Source organism: Schistocerca gregaria, chromosome 7 (assembly GCF_023897955.1).
Source record: "Schistocerca gregaria isolate iqSchGreg1 chromosome 7, iqSchGreg1.2, whole genome shotgun sequence".
NCBI classification, from domain to species: domain Eukaryota; kingdom Metazoa; phylum Arthropoda; class Insecta; order Orthoptera; family Acrididae; genus Schistocerca; species Schistocerca gregaria.
Genome location: NC_064926.1, coordinates 348,055,499 through 348,083,306, shown reverse-complemented (window position 1 = coordinate 348,083,306; position 27,808 = coordinate 348,055,499). Strand labels below are relative to the sequence as shown.

The 27,808-nt window shown below is 37.7% G+C and overlaps 1 protein-coding gene across 1 annotated transcript in view; it reads right to left on the bottom strand.

The window, feature by feature from the left end:
• Nucleotides 1-27,808, bottom strand: part of LOC126282514 (probable E3 ubiquitin-protein ligase HERC1) — a 715,173-nt gene that overhangs the window by 591,186 nt on the left and 96,179 nt on the right. Inside the window, 2 exon segments of the mRNA XM_049982172.1 lie at nucleotides 1,233-1,383; nucleotides 1,882-2,010. Coding sequence (XP_049838129.1) covers nucleotides 1,233-1,383; nucleotides 1,882-2,010 — 280 coding nt within the window.

Here is a 27,808-nt window from a genome sequence, read left to right as displayed (position 1 = left end):
TTACTATTTATACTTAGTTGCCTAGTCTCCACAAAAGAAAACCACGAGAGCTCCAGATTAAGGCAATCATTCCATTGTCACAATACACATCACAAAGAAAAGACTGACCAACCCTTTACAAGACTAAGCAAGACTTACAAAAACTATACATATCTTGAAATAAAACTGTTCAATGCACTGCTGCCAGAAGCACACACTACCTCGTAAAAAATCTTTAGAAATGCTGTACAAAGCTGGCTTACAAAGGAGGTCTTCTGTGCCATAGAGAAATTTTTTGATTTTGCTAAGAAAGGTATAAAATTTTAACTTATGCTCATTGTATGTTTGTATGCAAATCTACATGAGTTAACTACATTCTTTATTATTATATATACCATTATGCATAACTCAATTTGAATATACTATGGACATCAATAACACGCAAAATGCTCGAAGATGAAATAGATAAATAAACTAATGTCAGTGTATCTTTCTCTGTTGCTGTGTCAAGGAAGCCATAACATTGGTCATCATGCTAATCGTCCCTGGTGCTCTTGCTGTCATCACCCTGATCATACAGATACTTGTCTTGCTGCAGATAAACTCATTTTTTGATTCAAGGTATATGACATCATTGTACGATCCTGCTTGGTAGAGTGAACAATATGTCGGTCCTCTCCAGTGCTGGTTGTTTGGAGCAGTTAAGATTATGCATTGAGTGTAGCCCTCTTGAACTCATCTATTCTACATTCAAACAATGGAAAATCCAGGATGGAATTCTATTCTATATTTGCATGACAGTCATGAAAGTTCAACCAGTGTGGGTAGAAATATTCTGGAATGATGAATTGCAATCTTGAAAGGCCATGATTCTACCACTGTCAAAGTCTGGCACGTGCTGGTAAATTTTTCTCCTTTCCACACAAGATGTAACACTATTTTCTCAAAAACAATGAAGAATCAAATGTGATATCTGAATGAGAAACCCACTGGATAATCTTTCCTTGTCTACAGAGTGTAGATGAAATTACTCCTACCTAATTTGTGGGGTTCTGAGAGAATGCTAATCATTTGCATATCCAAGGACGTAGTACAATTCATGCCGATTTGATGTTAGTTACATGCCATCTTCAGAGAGTTGCAACTTTTATGGTAAGCTGTATATTTCAATAGCATTGTGTGATTTGTGTACCATTACCATTGAGGGAAATAACACCAGACAAAAACTACAATAAGTATTTTCTAGGTGTTACCTGTCCTTTAGAAAGGTTTAGCCCTTGGGGTAGTAGAGAATGTAAGAGTTCCATGCGTTCTTTGAGTGGTGGAAGCAACATTGGAGCACCAATTGCAAGTGTTTCATTAATAATTTTCTCCACACACGGTGGGGTTGACAAGTCAACCAACCTGTAACAGCAGATATGAGATACTGATTATTTTATGATAGTGAAAATGCCAGGATTGAAACAATACACAAAATATAAAGTTAACCACTCTGATGCAAATTTAAGAGTCCTTCATAGGTGTACTTAATGATCCAATAAGTTCATTAGCTTTCAAGATTCCATTATTTTTCTACTGCACTAGAACTAGAAGAAAATCAGTTGTTCTAAAGTTTCTTTTACATAAATTATGGTGTGCTTTCTTTGAATAATATACTTACAAACTAACCTTTGTGGAATTTTTATTTTCAGTGCCATGCCCTGAACAGTACTCTCCATTCTTATAACACTTTTAAAAGTTTAACAATGTGCATAGGGAAGATACATTTATCATTCAAAGCAATTCATTTACATTGTGGTGAATGGGCTTCTATCTCAATTCACAATCACAGTAATTGCAACCAAAATAGAGAAATAGTTACTTAAGATCAAATAAGTGTTCCTTGCAAATCCAAATAAATACCTGAAAAGGAACTGTCGTAGTGCTTTAGCTTGTCTTCCCAGCACAGCACTGCCCAAGCCACCAGTAAGAGCCAAAGACAAGTGAGCACACAAAAGGCGCAAGTTAAGGCTCACGAACAAGTGCTTCTCTCTGTAAACAGAGTTAACATGCTACTGATCATATATCACCACTTTAGTGGTACATTTTCATTTTGTTTTACTGTTGCCTGAACACAAGCACTGTAATTTGTAATGCATGGATGTATTGTTGTTGTTGTTGTTACAAAAGACACTGTTAGGGTAAGATTAGCTGACACATCACTTAACTTTCATAGTGTACAAAAATTACATGGAGTTTTTACAAAATCTAGAAATCTGCATGCAAATTATGTTGCTCATCAAAATAGCATCCATTTTAACATCCTGATCATTACCAACCGTAAAATTTGCTCTCATTATTGTTTACATAGCCTGCTTGTATGGGTAGGCTAGTGACTTTCTTTGTTATTACATTTTTTTAAAATGAACATAGACTGTAAAGACTGTTTTACCATTATTAAGATCAGACTTCTCACAGTTCATTACTCTAAAATGCTATTAATAATTTACTGCATCAAAAGTGAAAAATCTCCAGTACACACTTTACAGTATTGTGCTGCTTTTTCTATCTAATATATGTCTCAAAAAACCGTTCTTCTCACAGGTTAATACTTCAATCTACATTATTACTATATCAATGGTCTACTAACTGGATGCTCAAACATTCTCTCTCTCTCTCTCTCTCTCTCTCTCTCTCTCTCTCTCTCTCTCTCTCTCTCTCATCCTATCATCTCTTTTCCTCTACTAATAGGACAGGTATCTGAAGGTAACAGCAGTGCACACAGTTCCAGTTATTTTCTGTTTACTTGCATCCATAGTCCATCAATGTTTTAGAAATCACATTTCCCTCCTGGATTGTTACTGAATGTGTTTATTTACATGATGTTTGATTTCGACCTATTATGGCACTCTGTGAGAAAACTGGTACAGAGAGAATCAAAGCATTTGAGATGTGGAGCAACAGACGAATGTTGAAAATTAGGTGGACTGATAAGTTAAGGAATGAGGTGGTTCTGCGCAGAATTGTAGAGGAAAGGAATATATGGAAAACACTGACAAGAAGAAGGAATGAGATGATAGGCCATTGGTTATGACATCAGGGAATGACTTCCGTGATATTAGAGGGAGCTGTATGGGGTAAAAAGTATAGAGGAAGACAGAGACTGGAATACATCCAGCAAATAAGTATAGACATTGGTTGCAAGTGCTACTCTGAGATGAAGAGGTTGGTCGTATCAAACCAGTCAGAAGGCAGAAACTTACAAGAACCTCTCAACTCTCATTTGACAACTTACTATGAAGTGTATCAACACATACTGTTCCTTTTACAGAAGACACTATCCTCATGTCAACCATGCACAGGAAATATGTAAACATGGTGTCATCTTCAAAGGAACACTATACACTGAAACATTTCATACTGAGCTATCACTTGAGAACAGCATAATAGTCTGAAATCATGATTGTGTGATGAAGGATTACAATTATGGGGGAGGGGGATTTTGTCCTTTCTATAACATACAGTTCCATTACTGAGTTTTATTTTTGTACAGTAATACCTGTACTTCTCGTGACTTAGGCAACTATTTCTTGCTTTCAATATCTTAAATTGCCCTTTTCCATACATCTTCCTCCGCATTAATGATTATTGTTGGGCAAAAGAAAGAGTAAACTTGAAGTACATTAAATTTTACCATAATATTGTCAGAAATGTGTTAGCTGCAACACAGTATTATTATGGAAACAATAAATTATGCTGCATAGGCAAATAAGAATTCAGTTACATGCAATGCAGCAAACAGCAAAAATGTTACTGTAATTTATGAACAACAGATGTCAGGTACTAAAAGTTTCATTCAAGATCAAAATGAAATAAGAAAATATTTTGAATTTTTAACTCCACACATTCCAGCATTGTTAAGTCATTCTGAACTAATTCTTTAATTTTACAAAAGCAAATGTGACTCTGAAAAGATTGAGAAAGTACTTTCAAGTCTCACATTCTTTTCAGTTAATGACTTCACTCCTACTTGCAACAGTAATGGACATACATAAGGGGAAGGGAGGTTTCAACAATTAAAAGTAAGTTTTGCCCAGTATGCGTCAAGTGAGCTTAAACTCTCTGTGTGTATGTGTTTAATTGTTAAATAGTCATGTTTGAAAAAACTATGAAATGGATAAGTCATAAATCTCTCTTTGGTTTTATTTCTGAAAAACAAAGACCAAACAAAAAGACAAGAACTCATTTAAAAAGAAAATCTAATTTATAGTTTACAGGTTTTGCTAGCTGTAATAACTAATTCATGGAATATTGTGCAGAATCACAATAGTTTTGTTTGTTTCGTATTTGTAGTTTGGATAAATGTATAAGTAGTTCTGGTATGGTGAAACGTCCATCAAGCGTTCAACAATCCAAACTCAGTTTCAAATTAATTCAGCAGAACTTTCAAAGTCTTGGCAATAAGCACAACGAGTTGGATACCATTGCAGCAATTGATAACCCCGATGTTTTAGTTATAAGTGAACACTGGTACACAGACAAGCTAATTAGTGTATGTACGCCACTTTCCATGATATTTTGCTCTGCCTTCAGTAGAAAAGAGAAACGTGGTGGTGGGATAGCTATCTTTGCAGCCAGTGGTAGTAATTATAGTGTAATAGATGTAAGTGATTTCAGCATTGAGGGTGTAATAGAACTAGCAGCAATTAATTATAAGTGGGGGAAAGGGAACTTAATTATTATAGGCCTATACAGACCTCCATCTGGTAGCCTAGATAGTTTTTTTTATGTTCTTAATGACCTGCTTGTTGTCATTGACAGTAAACACTGCAATAAAAATGGCTGGGTTAATATAATACTAACTGGGGATATATACACTGACTTGCTGTCCAATGACTCTGTATCTAAAAAACTAATGCTAATACTAGTTCAATTTAACTTAACATTTCTGATAAATGAGCTCACTAGAGAGGTCAATTGTGTAAAATCATGCATTGACAACATTATAACTAACATGTCCCACTTTACATGCAGTGCATCAGTTCTGAAGCTTGCCATTTCTGACCACCACGCAGTACAGGTATTGATAGAAGCTGAAAATCTTCATGTCAATAGAAAAGAGAAACAATATGTGACAAAAAGAATCACCAATGATGACAATGTTAAAGATTTCAACAGTTTGCTGAAAAGCTTACAATGGGGTGAAAAAAACAGCATCACTTTCAGTGATTTTTCATCAGATTTTTATTATTGCTTCAATGTCTCATGTCCAGAAATGACCTGTACAGTAAATGACTGCAAAAAGATACAAAAAAAATAACTGGATAAATCATGAAGTAAAAACAGCAAGAGAGAAACTTATACTTTCCCAATATGCAATGATAAATAATAACAATAATAATAGACTAAAGGTAGAATTTAAAAACTATCAGGATTACTATAAAGATCTTCTGCTAGAAACTAAAAGTAAATATGTAGCCACAATGTTAAGAAACTCTACTAACACAGATTTAGCTGTTTGGAAAGTAATAAACTGCTTTCATCTACATCTACATCTACATCTACATTTATACTCCGCAAGCCACCCAACGGTGTGTGGCGGAGGGCATTCTACGTGCCACTGTCATTACCTCCCTTTTCTGCTCCAGTCGCGTATGGTTCGCGGGAAGAACGACTGTCTGAAAGCCTCCGTGCGCCCTCGAATCTCTCTAATTTTACATTCGTGATCTCCTCGGTAGGTATAAGTAGAGGGAAGCAATATATTCGATACCTCATCCAGAAACGCACCCTTTCGAAACCTGGCAAGCAATCTGCACTGCGATGCAGAGCACCTCTCTTGCAGAGTCTGCCACTTGAGTTTGTTAAACATCTTCGTAACGCTATCACGGTTACCAAATAACCCTGTGACGAAACGCGCCGCTCTTCTTTGGATCTTCTCTATCTCCTCCGTCAACCCGGTCTGGTACGGATCCCACACTGATGACCAATACTCAAGTATAGGTCGAACGAGTGTTTTGTAAGCCGCCTCCTTTGTTGATGGACTACATTTTCTAAGGACTCTCCCAATGAATCTCAACCTGGTGTCCGCCTTACCAACAATTAATTTTATATGATCATTCCACTTCAAATCATTCCGCACGCATATCCCCGATATTTTACAGAAGTAACTGCTACCAGTGTTTGTTCCGCTATCATATAATCATACTATAAAGGATCCTTTTTTCTATGTATTCGCAATACATTACATTTGTCTATGTTAAGGGTCAGTTGCCACTCCCTGCACCAAGTGCCTATCCGCTGTAGATCTTCCTACATTTCGCTACAATTTTCTAATGCTGCGACTTCTCTGTATACTACAGCATCATCCTCGAAAAGCCGCATGGAACTTCCGACAGTATCTACTAGGTCATTTATATATATTGTGGAAAGCAATGGTCCCATAACACTCCCCTGTGGCACGCCAGAGGTTACTTTAACGTCAGTAAACGTCTCTCCATTGATAACAACATGCTGTGTTCTGTTTGCTAAAAACTCTTAAATCCAGGCACACAGCTGGTCTGACATTCCGTAGGCTCTTACTTTGTTTATCAGGCGACAGTGCGGAATTGTATCGAACGCCTTCCGGAAGTCAAGGAAAATAGCATCTACCTGGGAGCCTGTATCTAATATTTTCTGGGTCTCATGAACAAATAAAGCGAGTTATGTCTGACACGATCGCTGTTTCCGGAATCCATTTTGATTCCTGCAGAGTAGATCCTGAGTTTCCAAAAACATGATACTCGAGCAAAAACCATGTTCTAAAATTCTACAACAGATTGACGTCAGAGATATAGGTCTATAGTTTTGCGCATCTGCTCGACGACCCTTCTTGAAGACTGGGACTACCTGTGCTCTTTTCCAATCATTTGGAACCTTCCGTTCCTCTAGAGACTTGCGGTACACGGCTGTTAGAAGGGGGGCAAGTTCTTTCGTGTACTCTGTGTAGAATCGAATTCGTATCCAGGTCCAGTGGACTTTCCTCTGTTGAGTGATTCCAGTTGCTTTTCTATTCCTTGGACACTTTTTTCGATGTCAGCCATTTTTTTGTTTGTGCGAGGATTTAGAGAAAAAACTGCAGTGCGGTCTTCCTCTGTGAAACAGCTTTGGAAAAAGGTGTTTAGTATTTCAGCTTTATGCATGTCATCCTCTGTTTCAATGCCATCATGATCCCGGAGTGTCTGGATATGCTGTTTCGAGCTACTTACTGATTTAACGTAAGACCAGAACTTCCTAGGATTTTCTGTCAAGTCGGTACATAGAATTTTACTTTCGAATTCACTGAACGTTTCACGCATAGCCCTCCTTACGCTAACTTTGACATCGTTTTCTTCTGTTTGTCTTTAGGTATTGTAAGGACAGATCAACAAGTGATTTTACTATAAACCATAAAGGGCATATCATGAAATGTCAATGTCAGATTGCAAATGTTTTTAATGAGTACTTTTCTTCTGTTGGAAAATCTGTCAATGACCATTTTAAGAATCTTCAGCATAGATATAGGGGCATTCCCATCAAACAAAGCATATACTTGGGCCCAACCAATAACAAGGAAGTCAAAAACATAGTAATGTCATTAAAAAATACAAAATCAGCAGGCTATGATGAATTGTCTATCAGTACACTGAAAACATGCATAGACAACTTATCTGCCACAGCAGTAAATGATGTAAGTGCATCAGGCTGTTTCCCAGTTGTTTCCCAGATAGTCTAAAGACAGCACAAGTAATCCCGATTTACAAGAAAGGTCATAAATCTAAAATTGAAAACTACCGCCCCATCTCAATCTTACCTGCATTTTCTAAGGTAGTTGAGAAAGTTATTTATACTAGACTAATGACATTCCTGAGTCAACACAATTTAATACTTGAAAATCAAAATGGCTTTATGAAAAACAAGTCAACATCAATAGCAGCGACACAATTAATAGACAAAATAATAATGGCCATAGAGAACAAGGAGTATGTAACTGGAGTGTTCCTTGATCTAGAAAAAGCTTTTGATTGTGTCAACATCACCATATTTCTTGACAAACTGTGGAAACTGGGTATCAGAGGAACTGGCTATGAGCTAATAAAATCGCATATGAGCAATAGAAAACAATTTGTCTTGCTTAAAACAAACAGTGGGTCTTACAAATCTAAAATTATTAATATCAAATATAGAGTGCCTCAAGGTTCTGTCGTGGGACACCTTTTCTTGATTTATATTAATGATATACAGTATTGTTCTCCTAACTGTACAAAAATTTGTATGCAGATGACACATCAACAGTGTGTAAACACAAAGATTGCCTTTAAATATGTCTGCTTGTGTCTGTGTATGTGCGGATGGATATGTGTGTGTGTGTGTGTGTGTGTGTGTGTGTGTGTGTGTGTGTGTGTGTGTGTGTGTGTGTGCGCGCGAGTGTACACCTGTCCTTTTTTTCCCCTAAGGGAAGTCTTTCCGCTCCCGGGATTGGAATGACTCCTTACCCTCTCCCTTAAAACCCACATCCTTTCATTTTTCCCTCTCCTTCCTTCCTTCCTGACGAAGCAACTGCCAGTTGCGAAAGCTCGTAATTCTGTGTGTGTGTTTGTGTGTTTTGTTCATGTGCCTGTCTGCCGGCGCTTTCCCGCTTGGTAAGTCTTGGAATCTTTGTTTTTAATGAAATAGTCAAGTATTTTAATGAAAGCCATCTAAATCTAAGTGCTTCAAAGACTGCAATGATGGAATTTAACACATGACATGAAATTATCCATAGGAAATTACATTGTAAAAAAGGAAAAATGGACAAAGTTCTTTGGAATTACAATCCAGGACAGCCTCAAATGGGACATGCATATTGATTCCTTAGCACGTAAGCTGTCAAAGAATGTGTTTTCTATAAATATGATCAGCAAATATTGTAAGGACATGTGCGTACTAAAAACTGCTTATCATGCCCTATTCTCATCAAACTTAAATTATGCTGTAGAAATATGGGGTGCAACAACTCAAGCCAACCTAAGTACATTATTAATACTACAGAAAAAAGTTATCAGGATTATTTGTGGTGCCAAACCTCAAGAATCATGTCAGAATCTGTTTCCAAAATTAGGTTTGCTTACCATTATAGGTGTATACATATTGAAAGTTATATTGCTTGTGAAAACAATAAATCCAAATTTCAACTGTGACCTGCACCAGTACGATACAAGGCAAAAGTTCAGATACCATGTAAATAGACACAGAACAGCTTTATATGAAAAAACTGCACTTCATGCTGGGCTGAAGCTAGCCAATGCCCTACCAAAAAGTCTCACAACCCTTCCTACTAACAAATTAAAAGATCATCTAAAAAGAATTCTAATTTAAAACCTTTTTTATTCCCTAGACGAGTATTATATCTGTATGAAAAGTGCTTCATAAATATGTCAAGCTCATAGTTTTAAGTAACCTACAACTAATATAATATTGTGATTATATACTACCAAATGTAAAATCCATCAAAATGTAAAATGTTGTGTTAGTGGAAGTGCCAACACCGTGTTACTAGAGGAGGCCGAAACGCACACATTGTAGCTCACGCAGGCTGGCGTGAGGAGGGAAGAACTATACTGACGTGAGGTCTGGAACATGACAAGGAATTATAATTCAGAAAGCGGATGTAATTAGCTTGATACTTAACTTTAATCCATTAATGATGAATGTCGCTCTTGACAGTACATGATTCACAATATTGCCTGCTCAGAATTCATTCTAATTACGGAATATGGTGCCTTGCTAGGTCGTAGCAAATGACGTAGCTGAAGGCTATGCTAAACTATCGTCTCTGGAAATGAGAGCGTAGGTAGGCAGTGAACCATCACTATCAAAGTTGGCTGTACAACTGGGCGAGTGCTAGGGAGTCTCTCTAGACTAGACCTGCCGTATGGCAGCACTCGGTCTGCATTCACTGATAGTGGTGACACGTGGGTCCGACGTATACTAATGGACCGCGGCCGATTTAAAGGCTACCACCTAGCAAGTGTGGTTTCTGGCGGTGACACCACATAAAATTTATTAATACAAACAAATCTTTAGCTTGTAATTTATACACTGACCTATGCAGAAGAATAATCTGTATGATGTTCTGAAACTGTATTATTTCTAGGGATTGTATTCGATTATTCGATGTTGAATAAATATTATTATTATTATTATTTTTATTATTATTATTATTAAACACTCAAGTTTAGGCTTTAATTACAAGCAAAATAGCGAACCAACATGCTTATTGCAGAATTTGTTGTACCAATACATTCTTTGTTTGATTCTGTTTTAAGCCACAAAACAATTTGTTTTTAATGTTCAATAACTATTTTTTTTTATGATCATAGTAATAACTGACCATGTTTTTGGCAACTTTGTTAAGAACTGCTCATTTTAAAACTCTTGAAACATGTTAGTTCAATGATAATGAAATTTTAATAGTTAGAGGCACATATACTGGTAGTGTAAATCTCAACTCAATTTTGAATTACTAAAAAAATATTTTATAATTTTTCTACAGCAACTTTCTTTCCATGCAGTATAAAAGTATAACAGAAAGCACATAGGTTCTTTTCGAATCTCTCTTCTGTAGTAAACTGAAACTATAATCACTGAGACTGCACAGTGTGATACAATTTTATAAAGAGTAATACTTAAGAGGGGTCATGTGAATGTTCGGCCATGCTGATGTAGGTTCATGTTTTCTGTGCCACATATGCCGAACCAAAATGCTGACTGTCTACGGATTCAAAAATATCTGTGACAAAGTTAAGTTATAGTCAGCCCAATTTTTCTTGAGGCATAAGCTGCATGTCATGCGGAGAGGGAAGTGGTTAAGTACTTTTGGAGCCACTGCCTGTGGAATGTTGTAGTGAGTGGGTGGGGGTGAAGATCTCTCTCGGTGCTGACAACATTTGCACCTGGTCCATGGATTATGACACTGGAGATACATTGGTCATCCTCCAACCAATGATCATGAATAGCTGAAGTAAAAGATCCCTAGACTCCATCAGATATTTCCAAGTTTCCTTCCCCCTCCCCCCCCCCCCCCCCACCCCCACCCCCACCCCCAACATCACTGGCACTCATGGTCTGAATGTTCTAATGTCATGCAGGGAACTTTGAGCTTTTGTTAGTAAGCCTTTTAATATCTGGAAGAAAGCTTTAAGAGAGCTTAGATCACAAGGTAGACAATAAATGTCATAAATTCATTGCCAAGCAGTAAGCAAATCGTGTAAAGGTCCCAGAAGGCAAAGCACTTATGTTATGATGTACCTTTGACGAGTAAAAAAGGAAAATTGATGAGGAGATCAGAAAAAAATATTGAAAGTTATTGTGGAAACAATTATTATCTGCTGAAGCCAGGGAACTGCCCTAAGAGGTGCCATGATTCTGGAGAAATTTGAATAAAAGGATCCATACACAATGATGATACTTTTAGGATACTAGTTCTTGTTTGTGCTCAATCTGGTGATGAAGGAAGAAGTTTCTTAAATTTATCTATGTAGAACATGTTTCAGATCAAGTACTGGCAACAACAATTATAACACATCTCTTATCTTATAACTTGTCATCATCATCATCATTTAAGACTGATTATGCCTTTCAGCGTTCAGTCTGGAACATAGCCCCCTTAGAAAATTCCTCCATGATCCCCTATTCAGTGCTAACATTGGTGCCTCTTCTGATGTTAAACCTATTACTTCAAAATCTTTCTTAACCGAATCCAGGTACCTTCTCCTTGGTTTGCCCCGACTCCTCCTACCCTCTACTGCTGAACCCATGAGTCTCTTGGGTAACCTTGCTTCTCCCATGCGTGTAACATGACACCACCATCTAAGCCTGTTTGCCCTGACTGCTACATCTATAGAGTTCATTCCCAGTTTTTCTTTGATTTCCTCATTGTGGACACCTTCCTGTCATTGTTCCCATCTACTAGTACCTGCAATCATCCTAGCTACTTTCATATCCGTAACCTCAACCTTATTGATAAGGTAACCTGAATCCACCCAGCTTTCGCTCCCATACAACAAAGTTGGTCGAAAGATTGAACGGTGCCCAGATAACTTAGTCTTGGTACTGACTTCCTTCTTGCAGAAGAGAGTAGATCGTAGCTGAGCTCATCTTATAACTTGGATATGGATAAATTGAATTTCTAATAATAATAATAATAAAGATTTTATTGTCTTTAGGCCATTACAGCAAATGACAATGTCAAATGATGATACAATTTATAATACAGTGTGATAAGGTATTGACTACTGAAATATTTTAGCTTATATTACAATAAATGTACAGTGGGTCATCTGTTGGATTACTGCATTTTACAATTGAAGAATTCATTGATATCATAGAATGGGTGGGCAATAAACCATTCATGCAGTCTTTCTTTGAATGTATGTTCAGGAAGATTCTGTATAGCATGTGGCAGCTTATTAAATAGTTTGTGCCCTGTGACATCATAGCTATTTATCAATTTTGATAATCTGTTGTAAGGTGTGTATATGTGTTTGATGCTTCTTGTGTTGTAATAATGTACATTTTCTCTACGTTTCACATCTTGTAGGTTCTTCTTTGTAAAGATTAAGACATTGTATATAATTACTAACAAAGAGATAGAGGGGCTGGCCAGTACTTACCTCAGCTCAGTACAGCCGATAGAAACACAAAAAACAACCGAAAATTTAAGCTCCTAGCTTTCGGAATAAATGTTCCTTCATCAGGGAGGAGAGAGGGGAAAGAAAGGGAAGAAGGGAAAGTGGATTTAGTTACTCACAACCCAGGTTATGAAGCAACAGGAAATTACTCCGCCAGGGATATGACTTTCTCAAGTCAACCCCTGAAATGAGATCATCCCTTGACAAAATTCTCCCCACACCACCCAGAGTTGCCTTTCGTCGTCCCCCTAACCTCCGTAACATCCTTGTTAAACCCTGCAATATTCCCAGACTACCTTCTCTACCCAGCGGTTCCTACCCCTGTAACCGACCCCGCTGCAAAACCTGTCCCATGCATCCCCCCACAACCACCTACTCCAGCCCCGCTACTAGGAAAACATACACAATTCAAGGCAGGGCCACGTGTGAGACTACACGTCATTTATCAGCTGACATGCCTGCACTGCACAGCCTTTTACATCGGTATGACAACAACTAAACTGGCTGAGCGCATGAACGGACACAGACGAACTGTCCGCCTAGGAGATGTCCAATACCCAGTAGCGGAGCATGCCCTCCAGCATAATTCTAGGGACCTAGGAACCTGCTACACTGTATGTGCCATTTGGCTTCTCCCACCCAACACCAGTCCCTCTGAACTGCGGAGATGGGAACTTGCACTCCAGCACATCCTTTCATCCCGCCATTCCCCTGGACTAAACCTACGTTAAACAACCTCACTCCCATTTACTTTTCAGTCTTCTCCTCTTTCCCTTTCCTCTTTAGCCATTCATGCATCTTTCCATCCTACATCTTTATACTATACACCTCTTTACTTCTGTATGCATCCTCTTTGGTTTGAAGCTGGCACAGTACCTGCAGTAGAATATCTTTGGCTTCCCTCTGACAACCATGCCTCCATCCTTGCTACCTTCCCTGTTTTCCTTTCCCTGTTGCTTCATAACCTGGGTTGTGAGTAACTAAATCCACTTTCCCTTCTTCCCTTTCTTTCCCCTCTCTCCTCCCTGATGAAGGAACATTTATTCCGAAAGCTAGGAGCTTAAATTTTCGGTTGTTTTTTGTGTTTCTATCGGCTGTACTGAGCTGAGGTAAGTACTGGCCAGCCCCTCTATCTCTTTGTTAGTAATTGTTTCACATCTTTATATGAGATTTTTCATTAATTAGTTAGACATTGTATATATACAGGTTTATTACTGTCATAATTTTTTGTTTAGCAAATAAGGGTTTCCAGTGAGCCTTATGTGAAGAATTTGTAATTATCCTAATGGCTTTCTTCTGCAATAATAGGATGTCATGTATATGACTACTGTTACCCCACAAGATAACGCCATAGGATATTATACTTTGGAAAAATGCAAAATACGATGATCTGATGTATGTTTCAGGTACACAATTTCTGAGTTGTCTTAATACATAAATTACTCTAGATAGCTTACTACTAATATAGTTTACATGTTGGCCCCAGGATAACATTTCGTTTAAATAAACTCCCAGGAATTTAACAGAACTAGGGTCATCAGACAGTGGCTTGTCTCTAAGAGTGAAGATTATCTGCTAAGTTTTATTTTCATTTAGAAGGAAAACATTTGCTCTGAACCAATATGCTGCATGAGTGAGTGTATTTTCAGCACAGGTTTTAAGATAATTAAGATTGTTACTGCTGTGAAGAAAAGTCGTACCATCTGCATACAATACAGTGGTGGATCTAATAAATGAGGGGAGGTCATTGATCATTATCAGAAACAGGAAGGGGACCAGTACAGATCCCTGAGGCACACCTACTTTAACATTTTCTATGTTTGACATTTCCTTACCAACACAAACTACCTGTTTATGATTGTTGAGATAAGTTTTTAATAGTCTTAGACTGTTTCCTTTGATGCCGTAGAATTCTAGTTTCTCTAGTAGTGGCGTGTGCTCAACACAGTCGAAGGTCGTGTTTAGGTCACAGAATGAGACCTGAGCAAAGCCTTTGTTCTCAAAAACTTTGAGGATTTAACTGACTAACATGTGGATGGCATCAATGGTCGACAGATTCTTCCTAAACCCGTTCTGTGTAGCATTAATTATTCCTAGATTCTCAAAGTGACATGATAATTGTTGGTACATGATGCATTCCATTACCTTGGAGAATGCGGGTACTATTGAGATAGACCTGTAACTAGATGGAGAGTTTTATCTCCCTTTTTGTATACTGGGATGACCCTAGACAGTTTTAACTCATCAGAAAAATATCCCTCAAGTAAGCACTTGTTTATGCAATGGGTTAAAGGGTACAGAATGCGATCATATACTTTTTTTAGCAGGTTGCATGATATGCCATATATATCTAAGCTATCAGATAATTTCAGTTGTTTTATGACCACTTGTACAAATCTAAGCGATACTTCGGAGAAGGTTAGCATGCTTGTATTTAGTGACTGTCTACCCAAATTTTGGGAGAGTAGCTCTGATGGACTAATGTCTGGTTTGATAATTGTGTCTCCTATTTCTTTCACTGAATTAATAAAAAAAACTCATTGAGTGTTTGAGGTGGGATATTAATTTTGTCTTTTTTGGTATCTGTGGCAGCACTGTTAATTACTTTCCAAACCGTTTTGATTTATTGGTGGAATTATGTATGCTGTTGGCATTGTAGGTTTTTTTGGCTTGCAGTATGGCTTTTTTGTATTCATTCCTCCATTCCACAGAGGCTGATTTGGCATACTATTGTATATGTTGTACAGTAACAAAACTTGTTTCTTTAGATCTGTAAGCCGTTTAGTGTACCAAATATTTTGTCTGTTTTGAGATCTGGATTTGTGGCTGCTGTCCATTATTTTGATTTTCTTTATGGGAATACTATGGTTAAACAGGGTCAAGAATGCATTAAAAAATCTATCAAATATTATTTTGAATGGCAGGTCATTACTTGACATGTAATGTCTATCGACACTACAATGGCCAAACCAATCTCTGTCAGCAAGGGAATTACGAAATGTGTTCATTTTATCCTCAGTTACGGGTCTGGTAATCACAACTGTTGAGACAGGTCTGTTTGCATTGCTCCTATGAAGGGGAATTTTACTTGCATAATTTAGGGAAACGGAGTCATGGTCGGACAATGGGAGCACTACAACTTCACATGTGTTTTCAGTGGTCTTGAAGTTTACAAAGATGTTATCTACACGTGCTTTGTTTCTTGTGGGCCTGTTAGTGACATGATGTAAATTGTCCTGTCTTAGTAAGTTTTCCAGATCTGCAACACTACCCTTACATTTAGTAACATCAAAATCAGCATTCAAATCACCTCCTATTGCAATATCATAGTGTAGCCACTTTAATATTACTTAATTCACTCAGTAGCATGTTCATTTTTTCTAAAAATATGTTAATGATTCTCTTTGGTGATCTGTACTATTAGCTTATGCCTATTAATGATTATACCCGTAACTTCAAAGTGCTGTTCATCACACAAGGAATTTAGGTCTAGTTTGGTTATTGTACAATTGAGTGACTGGTTGGAATAAATTGCCACACCACCTCTAATATGCTCTTTCCAACAGTAGCTATTTACTATACTAAAATTGTCAAATTTGGTAACTGCAAGTTCATTCTCATCAGCCCAGTAATCAGAATAATTCCTGGAGCCCACCCACGGTCATCCTGCAGACATCTATTTAGGCATTTAGGGATCCTCACAATAACCTCACAGTATATATATTCACTTATGAAATTTGTCGTTAATAATCCAACCCAGTTCAAAAGTAATAGCAGTGTGCATAGCTATAACACCAGGAGAAAGGATGATCTTCACTATGCAGGGTTAAATCTGACTTTGGCACAGAAAGGGGTAAATTATGCTGCCACAAAAGTCTTTGGTCACCTACCAAACAGCATCAAAAGCCTGACAGATAGTCAACCAACATTTAAAAATAAATTAAAAGAATTTCTAGTTGACAACTCCTTCTACTCATTGGCTGAATTTTTAGATATAAATTAAGGGAGGGGAAAAAAACTAACTTAAACATTAGTGTCATGCAATATTTTATGTAATGTAATATCTTGTACAGACATCTTTCATTAATCTGACATGTTCCACATCATTACGAAGTGTCGTATTCATGATCTATGGAACAAGTATTAATCTAATCTAATCTAATCTAATCCAGTGTTCACTCAGACAAAAAATATCAAGAACTTTTCTGCTCCTTACGTTTCGTCCAGGACTGCGCTGGACTTCCTCAGAAGTGATGCTCTGCTGAGTCTTGCCGACAATCGGCAAGACAGTCGGTAAGACTCAGCGGAGCAGTGCCTCTGAGGAAGTCCAGCGCAGTCCTGGATGAAACGTAAGGAGCAGAAAAGTTCTTGGACCATGACCTCACATCCCGAAAAGTATATCAACAGCCATGTCACCCGGTCGTGAAAGCCTTCATTCTACAAAAAATATCAAACTCGTTATCAAGACCAAACTCATTTATGCTAAGTTCTTTATCTTCCAGTCCTTGAATGTTAAGGTAACATATTTTAAGATCCACACTCTTATTGCTTACACACTGAACACTATGATGATTGGTTTTCAAACCTTTTACAAGGCTTATCTTTTGAATTTCTGCCTCTTGTTGCCTTTTACTAAAAAACTGTTCACTTGGAGTGGTAGCACATCTACTGTTGTATGCCTACTGTTTGCTCCTTGTGATGATATTGTAGATGAGGCTGCTACTACAGTAATTGATGGAACTGCTGTTATGGTGTGTGGGAGCAATGTTGTGCCATCTGGTGACTGAGGAGATAAGGTTGTTGCTTCTTCTTCTGCTGCTGCTGTTGAATCTTGCTGATGAAGTGTGATAAGTACTGCTGCTGCTGCTGCTGCTGCTGCTGTAGGCATTGTTATGGCAACTAGTGACAGTGGAGATTTGGGTGTTGCTTCATCTTCTGATGCTGTTGAATCCTGTAGATGAAGTGTGGTAGGTACTGCTGCTGCAGTGTTTGTAATGTGTGTAGGTACAATTGCTGCTTCCACCTCTACTGCTGCTACAGAAGTAACCATTACTTAAGGCTCTGACTGCGTCAAGCAAGGAACTGGAAGAGAAGCAATTACTTCTTGGTTGTCAGATGCTGATGTTTTGGCACAGAGAGTTCTTGCTTCTGTTATTAAGGCGCTTGCCGTGTCTCGTGTAACAGTATCTTTGCAAGGAGTCCATACTTATAAAATATGCATTTTGGTAGGCCCTGCAAATCTTTGAGTATTGCCTGTTTGCTTTTATGATTTCCACATTCACACATGACCATTCCGAAAGGTAATGCCTATGTGGAATTCCAACTGCAAAGACTGATTTCTCTTCTGTTGAATTTAGTATTGCCTTAAGGTTTCGTGTTGCACTGTGGAGATCATTTTTATATACATTATTGGCTCCAGCTATGATGACAATATGATGATTATTCTCAGTTTCTAATGAGTTCTTGGATGGGTGCACCTGGTTTGACAATACTAGTTGCTTTATACAATGACTGTCACATAGTATTTTTGCAATTTCACGTCCATGGCTATCAGAGAATATTTTCACTTTGAGTTTGTCTTCACATTTATTGTGGAAGTATCTGCTCATGTGCTTGTCATTATATAGATTCGGCATGTTGTTGTCGTCGTCAGTTTTCCATGGATTCCACATTTATATCTCAATCTAGTGCATGAAAACGGTTTTTTGTTACCACAGGAATTCTACAGTCACTGGGTTTCACACGACCAACCCTTTTTGGCCTAGTAAACATTTGTTGCCTGGTTGTTTCTGCCTTTAGGCCTATATCCACTTCAGAGCACTCGTTTATTGTAGGTAGGACACTGAAACTGCTTTTATTGCCACAGTTCATTCCATTCGTTGTATTTATCACCTTTTCGCTTCTTTCTTCCGTGATCATGCTAGTCCTGTGCTCCCAGTTCCGTGTTTTACTTGCTTTGGCGATCGGGATATTACGCGCCTCTTTCAGTTCAGCATTTTCATTTTTTAAATGCGCAATGTCCCGCCTTAGTACATCTACAATTAATTGCAGGCTTGATGCATGTTCATTTAGCGTCACTATTTCACTGTTATAATTTACGTGTGTTCCATTTTTCACCACACAACTATAACTTTTGTTCACTTTCTCACTATAAACAACTGTACTGGACCCCATGTAAGAAATTGGCTTTGCTGGCACTGCAGTGATGAGCCAGTTACAAGGTGTGAGAACAATAACTGCTGAACAATACCTCAGAATGCAATTCGTACAGTGTATGGTAGACATTCTTAATTTAGTTCTAGTGCATTCATGTGAGAAGCCTATAATACAGAATTATATCAGAACCATAAAAAGTAAACTAAATTTTCATGTCTAGCTCCAGTCCAGGGCAAATATTTGAAGAAAATTGAAGACTGAATTAGCTTTACTCATTTAAGGTTTACTTGCCACTGTGAGATGTGGTCAGCTGAAAAGTATGTGGGTGTGTATTTCTTGAAGAAATTCTTGTTCTAGTATACACAATATTTGGAGCAGATTAAGACACTGTTAGGTGTGACATCATCGTTCGTGCATACCAACTGCTGACCACCATGTAAAATGGCTAGTTTCTCATGTCACTGGGTATTCTAAGAAATTTTTTTCATACAGAGAAAACCTGTTCAAAGCAATCCAGAAGAACAATGTGGACTTGATGAACATTTACAATTATGAGAAAACAATAAAAATTACTTTACAAAGTATTCAGAATGAAAGTCGGTTCCAAATCCTTTTTGAGAAGGGAAAGCAGGCGAGTTAAGGGCCACAGTTGTTTCAATAGGGAAGGACAAACCCAGGGCAGCAATGCACCAGGAGAAATTGCCAAAACATACTACCATCAAAACATATTGTCACAGAAGAAGCTGACTAGCACAGTCACCGTGGTGTAGTGGTTATGATACTAGACCGTTGCATGGAGAGTTGTGAGTCACCTGAACTGTAAAATTTTAATTTCCATATTCGGTTTGAGTACATTCTAGAAGTAATGTGGAAATGTCGAGAATCATTGTGCTGGAATGTTCTGTAACTTATATATACCGTATGTGTTCTGGCCAGAGGCAGGTTGCTCCACACTCTTGTAAGTGCAAGTGCTGAATAAACCTTCATTAAGTGAAAATAGTGTTTGTCACTCATCTAATTACACATTCTTCTATGTGATACTATTCTGGTGGAGGCGTCGGGTATTGGAACTTGTGATAGCGCACATTATCGACGACACAGTGGCTCCCATCAGGCCACAACAGTGCTGTCTTATACGTGGCAAGAGACCTGAGTACAAGCCATACTCAACAGATTGCACTCTATCGGACACAGAAGAAGAAGAGGACATTACGGTGACAGCAACTGAGTGCAAACACATGAGACATCCTTCTGGGTTCTCTGGTGATGATGGCCATGATCCAAACAAGTGGATGAAGGTATATGAGCGTAAAGCAGGGTACAGCGTCCAGGAGAAACTACAGCATCCTACATTCAAGACATCTTGGAGCTGTGTAAAATAGTGGATCCTAGAATGGATGAGGAAGATAAGGTTGCACATCTCATCTCATGAAGGGCATTGCTGTGGACGTGTATCATGCCCTACTCCTGAAGGAGGTTTTCGACAGCAGACGACTTCATAAAATGGTGCCAGTAATCGAGACAATGCATCAAAAAAGATTTTTCCCAGTTAAAAGTACAATTTCTCCCGGGTTATGATAGACATTTTCCCTGTTTAAGTGACATTAAGCTTCCCTCAGAATTGTAAAACTCATCAGTCTTTGAATGATTTAGGTTTTACAGATTGGCGTAGAACTTCCAGGCACTTTAGACAATGAACACATACCACATGAGCGTTTTGGGACAAGCTTCTATGTGCAGCAACTTGTACGCTGCCTATTTTCATATTACGAAAGTATATATTCGAGTTCCACCAAATACAGCACTTTAATGAAACTAAGATTGCGATGATTTTAAGCCAGTCATAGCTCATATCATGTGATCTCACCAGCCGATGACAGCAGATCTTCAGAGGACAGGGCACATGATGTAGTCAGCCAATAGCAACATCACTGTTATGAAGTGTTAACACACAAATAGGAAACATTAATGGTTTAAATTAATGTACACAGTGCAGCTACAAGAAAAGCTAAGCTTTCATACATAGTATTTGTCTTCTTTGTGTGTGTGTTATACTTTAAGAGGCTTCACGCAAATGTGCCAGTAAACTTTTAAATGATGATGTAAATGACTGGTCTTCAAAGCGTTGAACTTGAAACGAAAGCCAAAAGCTCTGTGATTAAAGAAATTCAAAGGACATTCTTGTACATAAAGTAATTCACCTTGCATAAAATTAAAATTACTTTTGAAAGTAACACTTTTCACACCACAATCAGCAATATTTTCCTGTGACCTGTTAGAATTCGTTTCACCAATTATCAGACAACACCAGAAAACAGATGTCACTGCCAACATGCAACTACGATGACATAGAAAGCCCACATGTTCATATGTATATAGCATTTACAGATCTTGCATAGCATTAATAGCTCTTACATTACGCCATAAATGAAACAAGACATCACAAGACACTCCGAAAACATCGGAATTTCGTAAATAGTATTAAAATACATAATTTGGCTTAAAGTATGTCCACATTCAACCTGATATAAAGTTTTTGGGATGCAAATTTTCTTGGAGTACCGATACTATATCTGAAATGTGATTTATTCATCTCATTATGTACAATTTTCAAATCATTTTATTTGATGCACAGGAGAGATGTCAAGGTTTACAAAGGAAATTTTTTCTCTTTTTTAAGAGAAATACAAAAGTTTACATTATATTTTACATTTCTAAGTTACAGCTATACATGTACATAAAGTAATACATATAATACAATCCCTGTGTTCAGACTGTGAAGCTGTCCTCAATGAATTCATTGACAGAATAATAACACTTTTCCACCAGAAGAGTAAAGAGCAATATTTTCAATGAACCAAGCTGCATCTTAAATATATTACAGCCTTTTATTTTGATGACAATTTTTTAACCCCATATACTCTGGAATTTGGGCATAAAGTTTTAAATGATGTGTTGGAAGTTTGAAGTTATCTCTGTGACGAGTGCTGTAGTTGTGGCCAAAACAGAAAGTGTCTCGTGTATGTTGATTTTTATATAGGAATACCACCACATCATATATGTAAAGTGAGGGGATAGATAGTATTTTTAAATTTTTAAACAGTGGTCGACAGGATTCCCATTTTTTTGCAACACACATTTCTAATTACTATCTTTTGTAATGCTAGGAGCCTAGTGACATTTGCTGAATTTTCCCATAAGATTATGTCATAACGAATAACTGACTCAAAGTAGCAGTGATAACTACCTTTCTGGTATCCATGTTTGTGACACCTGACAAAATACACATTGCAAATGCTAAGTTGTTCAGTTTATTTGCTAAGTAATCTATGTGTACCTTCCAATTTAAATTTTTGTCAAGATTTAGGCCTAAAAACTTCACTGATTTGCTCCTGTGATATCCTGATCATTGCAAGTTATCTTCAATCAGTCCTTTGTACTGATTTAGCTTCAAATTGCATCATTTCGGTTTTAGATAGAGCAAAGATTCGAGTTCTTCTAAAGTATTTTTGCCTTTTTCTGGAATACTTTCAGATACCTCATTTTCAATTATAATTGATGTATCAGCAGCATATAGGACTGGATGAACATCAATAGCAAGTGGAAGGTCATTTACATAAAAAATAAACAGATAGGGACCCAATATCGAACCTTGTGGGACTTCTCAGGGGAAACTGTTTTCCAGTCTCAGGAATAATTGGTTCCATTTGAAGTTAAAATTACTCTTTGTGTCCTACCTGACAGGTATGAGCTAAACCATTTTAAAACAGTGTCCCCAATTCCATACATCTGTAATTTGTTCACTGAATCGAAAGCTTTAGTTAGATCACAGAATATTCCTCTGACCTTTCAACCCTTACCTAATGTGGAGCATATTTTTTGGATAAAATCATTTATAGCATTCACAGTGCTTTTACCCTGTTGGAATCTGAACTGGTTTTTAAAAATTATATCATTTACAGTAAGAAATTTATTAATTTGTTTTGCTGCAATCTTTTCAAACACTTTAGAGAAAACCGGCAAAAGGGAGATAGGGAGGTACTTCCCCATATCTTCTGTCAGTCCTGTTTTGAATAGAGGTCTGATCTCAGCATATTTCAATACATTTGGAAAGCATCCCTGTTCAAAATCCCTTTGGGTGATTTTTTCAAATTGTTTAAAAGGTGTGTTCTGGCCGTTTTCCAAATTTGTGATGCCTTGTTAGAATGTCATATCCACATCCGATCTTACAACATTTAGGAAGAATTCATTGAAACAACTTGGCATCTGAACAGCATTTACTATAATTTCATTTTCATGTCTAATTTTCAAAATCTCATGAATTTTTACTTTGGCTCCTAATTCAGACTGAACAGCTGACCACACTGCTTTTGTCTTATTTCTGTGTTCTCGTATCAATTTATTATTTGCCATTTTTTTAGCTCCCACTACAACTTTCCTAAATACAGCTTTATACTGTTTGACATAAGTAACAAAATCTGGATTTCTGATTGATTTTAACTCATTGTGAAGCTCTCTCTTTCTGGCACTAGAAATTTTTATTCCTGTTGTAATCCATTTGAATTTACCACTTACTTTCTTTTGCTTATATCTACAAGGAAATGATTCATTAAATATCTCTAAGAAATAATTTAAGAATTTATCACAGTTTATCGAGCTTAAACTATTGTGCCCTACAGGCCAGTTTATTAAACTTAATTTACTGCAGAATAAATCCATATTACTTTTACTGAGATCCCTTTTTATAAATACTTCTGGGGTCTTTAGGTTATTTGCTTTTGGGATCTCAATAAACAGAGCCGACTGATCTGAAATACCCAAGTCTAAGCAGTATTTGTGATTACTTCCACAATCAAATTTGTAGTTAGTAATAATATTATCAATGCAGGTCACTGATCCGCTGTTTTGCCTAGTGCCTTCAAAAAAGTTTAGCTTGAAACCAGATTCCTGAATTAAGTTACGAAATTTTGTGGAATCATTGCTTTCAACTAAGACATTTAAGTTGAAGTCTGCTGCTATAACAACTTTTTTCTTACTTTCTTTCTGGAGTTTTCCTAGGAGGCATTCAAATTTGGCTAAGAACACTTTTGTTACCGCACGTCCAAGATTCTGTAGCTCGCTATAACCAGTGTGTTCAGATCACTTAGTTCCACAGAGCAACTTTCAAACACACTCTCTTCATTTAAATAATTAAAACTGTCTCTTACTGCATAAATTAAAAAAGAATTGACAAGAATGCAGGAGCCTGCATGAGATTTGCTTATTCTAAAAAAGATAACAGCTACCTTAAAATTATTAATACTATTTAATACTTTTATACAATATTCTGTTAACCAGTGTTCGTTTAGGCAGATTATTTTAATATTTACAGATTCTGAAAGCAGAATTTTTAGGTCGTCTATTTTTGAGTATTTACAATTTGGTAGTTTTGCCCCTAAGCCATTTATATTCCAGTGCATCAATAGAGCATTTTTGTTTTTGGTTATTTCACGTGCACCCTTTACTGGGTACCTAAACTTTTTATTTTCAGTCTGAGTTTTTTCTTTGTCACCCCTATCAGAACGAATTATCTCATGTTTGGTTCTCTATTATGGCATAATGCCATACATGCCGGAAGATAAAAAAGTGCATTTGAAATTTAGCAAATAGTTGAAAATAGCCAATGGTGCGGAATGAAACACTTTGTTTCAAATAAATTTACTGTCTCTGCGAAAAATAATAATAAAATGCAAATTTCCTTAGCAGATCGACAAAAATAACTTCATTGTTCTGCAAGGCGATTAATGCTTGACTACTGAAAATGTGGAAATAAAATAAAATCATAAAACTGAAACTGATAACATATTTTAGCGTTCCATAAATATGTGAATTATCTTAATTCACTTGATAGCTCCTGGCCACAGAATTATATTTTGTTTTCATTTAACATGAGAGCTGTAAATAAAGAGTAAATAGCAAAATCACTGAAAGTGGAGACTATTCCCCCTCCCCACTACAACTCAGACTGCTCTGCCCAGTGCAAATCTAGCAGCTTTGGTGCACCAGAAAAATTTTTCCACGTAGCATCTGACTGCTTGTTGGTACTGCTGATACACCTAACACTCATAAAAGTCACACTTCAAGTGGACAAAAGCGGTGGAAAGTACTGCTCATACGCGAATCAACAGCACATGCACAAGAGCCCGCTAGCAACTCTTCAAACGAACCTGATGTGAACAGTTGTGACGTCACGGTCATTGGAAGCAGTTTGTTGTTATGAAGAATTGCATAGTCTTTGTCCTATAGCCTTTGACTTGTTTCCCTGTTGTCCGACGCTTGTGTGTGCACTGTGTTTTGTTGTAAATGGCACATTTCCTTTGCAACTTGAGTTTTATTTTAATTTTTTGTCTCGTTTATTTTTATGGCAACATTATTGTTTTGCGGTGGTGGGATACAGTAAAAGTCTTTGTCAGAGTATCAGTTCTTACCAGCTAAATTTCAAAAATTTAACAGAAAAATAAAACAATGAAAAATACCCAGAATTCTAAAAAATTCCCGGGTTTATCCCGGTTTTCTCCCAGATTTCCCAGTTGTCCCATAGTGTATACACCCTGTTCTAGCTTGACTATCACCAGATCTCACTAAGGAACAGCAGAAGCAGCTACTTGTCATTCTTCAAGAGTTTTCTGAATGCTTCAATCCACTGGTGAAGAGCAAATTAGACAAATCGATGGTGAAGCACTGCATTAGCACTAGAGACCATCAACCAATAAGGCAGAGAGCATACCGTGTGTCAGCAACAGAACGTCGAATAATTCTCAACAAGGTAGAGAAAATGATAAAGAATGATATCATTCAGCCTTTGCAGAGCCCACGGTCGTCACCAGTGGTTCTTGTCAGGAAGAAGGATGGCAGTTGGAACTTTTGTGTTGATCACAGGAAGCTTAATAAGTTAACTAAAAAGGACATTTACCTCCTTCCACTAGACTGTCTGAAGGGGGCTATGGACATGTACTTGGGATACTGGCAAATCAAAGTAGCTGAGGCTGATCATGAGAAAACTGCATTCATCACCCCTGAAGACCCTGTATGAGTTTAAGTTAATGCCATTTGGTTTGTGCAATGCACCAGCAACTTTTGAACAGATGGTGGATAATCTTCTAACTCACCTGAAGTGGACGACGTGTCTTTGTTATTTAGAAGACATTATAGTGTTCTCAAAGACATCTGATGAACACTTAAAAAGACAGAGAGCCGTTCTTAAGTGTCTCCAACAAGGCAGATTGAAACTTAATCCAAGAAAGTGTATCTTTGGAGCAAAAGAAATCAAAATACTTGGTCACCTTGTGTCAAACGAAGGTGTGCAGCCAGACCCAGAAAAGGTGAGATCTATAATGGAATTTCCTATTCCTAAAAGTATTAGAGATGTGAGAAGCTTCCTCGGATTACGCTCTTATTACCATCGTTTTAGCAAAGACTTTTGTATCAAAGCCAGGCTATTCCTAGAGTTGCTAAAAGCCAATGCTAACTTTATCTGGGGTGGTGCTCAACAAGATTCTTTCGATGTGCTGCGAAAAGCTCTGGTGACTGACCCTGTACTTGCTCTGTATGATGAGAGAACACCTACGAAACTACGCACAGATGCCAATGGGTATGGGATCGGTGCTGTTCTGGTGCAAATTTCGGATGGAAAAGAGAAGGTTACAGCCTATGCGTCTAGGACACTTACAAAACCCGAGAGAAACTACTCAGCTACAGAAAGAGAATGTCTTGCTGTGATCTGGGCCATGTGCAAATTTGACAGTATCTCTATGGAAGGCCATTCACAGTTGTTACAGACCATCATTCACTTTGTTGGTTGACAAGTCTTAAGGATCCAACAGGAAGACTCGATAGGTGGACATTACGTCTTTGAGAGTATGACATTATCATAGTGTACAAAAGTGGAAGAAAACACCAAGATGCCAATCCTGTGCAAGACCATCAAGACTTTGATTAAGATAGTGAAGTATCTCGCTGCACTCCAGGATCTCTCTGTTGAGCAGAAGAAGCATGTCACGATATCTCAAATTATGCTCACCTTAAATTGGACAGAGGATGTGAAAGGACAATTTAAGGTAGTTAATGGATTACTCTGCAAGAAAAATGTTGATCCATTTGGAAAGAGGTGGCTAGGCCTACGAGCAATTCCTAAACACATGCGCTTAGATGTTCTACAGAAATTCCATGACACACCCGAGGCCAGACATTTAGGATTTATTAAGACATATGATAGGATCTGCAAGAGATTTTTTTGGCCAGGTTTATTTAGGAGTGTCCATCACTGTGTGTCGCACTGACGAGAGTGCCAGAAGAGAAAGGCAGTTCCTCAGAAACCACCTGGCTGACTCATACCAATTCCACTAGCTGAAAAGCCTTTCCAGCACGTTGGGATTGGCCTCTTCAAATGATTTCCAACGTCTGCTAGAGGCAATAGATGGATTATTGTTCGTACTGATTATGTGACATGCTATGCCATTACAAAAGCCGTGAAAACAGCCGAAGCATCCGAGGTAGACAAATTCATCACGGAAGACATTGTATTAAGACACGGTGCTCCAAGGTTATTAATTATGGATTGAGGGAAAGTTTTTCAATCAAATCTTGTGAATGAGAAACTGTTAATGCAACATTACTCATCACATGACGACTGCCTACCATCCACAAACTAATGGGCTTACTGAATGCCTTAATAAGACCTTAGCCAACATGCTAACAATGATCGTCAATGTTGAACAGAGCAACTGGGATGAGGTGCCACCTTTCGTGACGTTTGCTTACAACACCGCGAAACAAGACACCATGGGATTTATGCCATTTTTCCTGGTGCATGGGCGAGAGATGACTATGCCAATGGACACTGTGTTTCCGTTAGTAATTGACAATGTGGACGACGACTACATCGGCCACGTGTTAACCAGAGCTGAGGAAGTTCAGCAGTTACATCGACTCCGCACGCTGCAGGCTCAAGAAAACAATCGTCGAAGGTA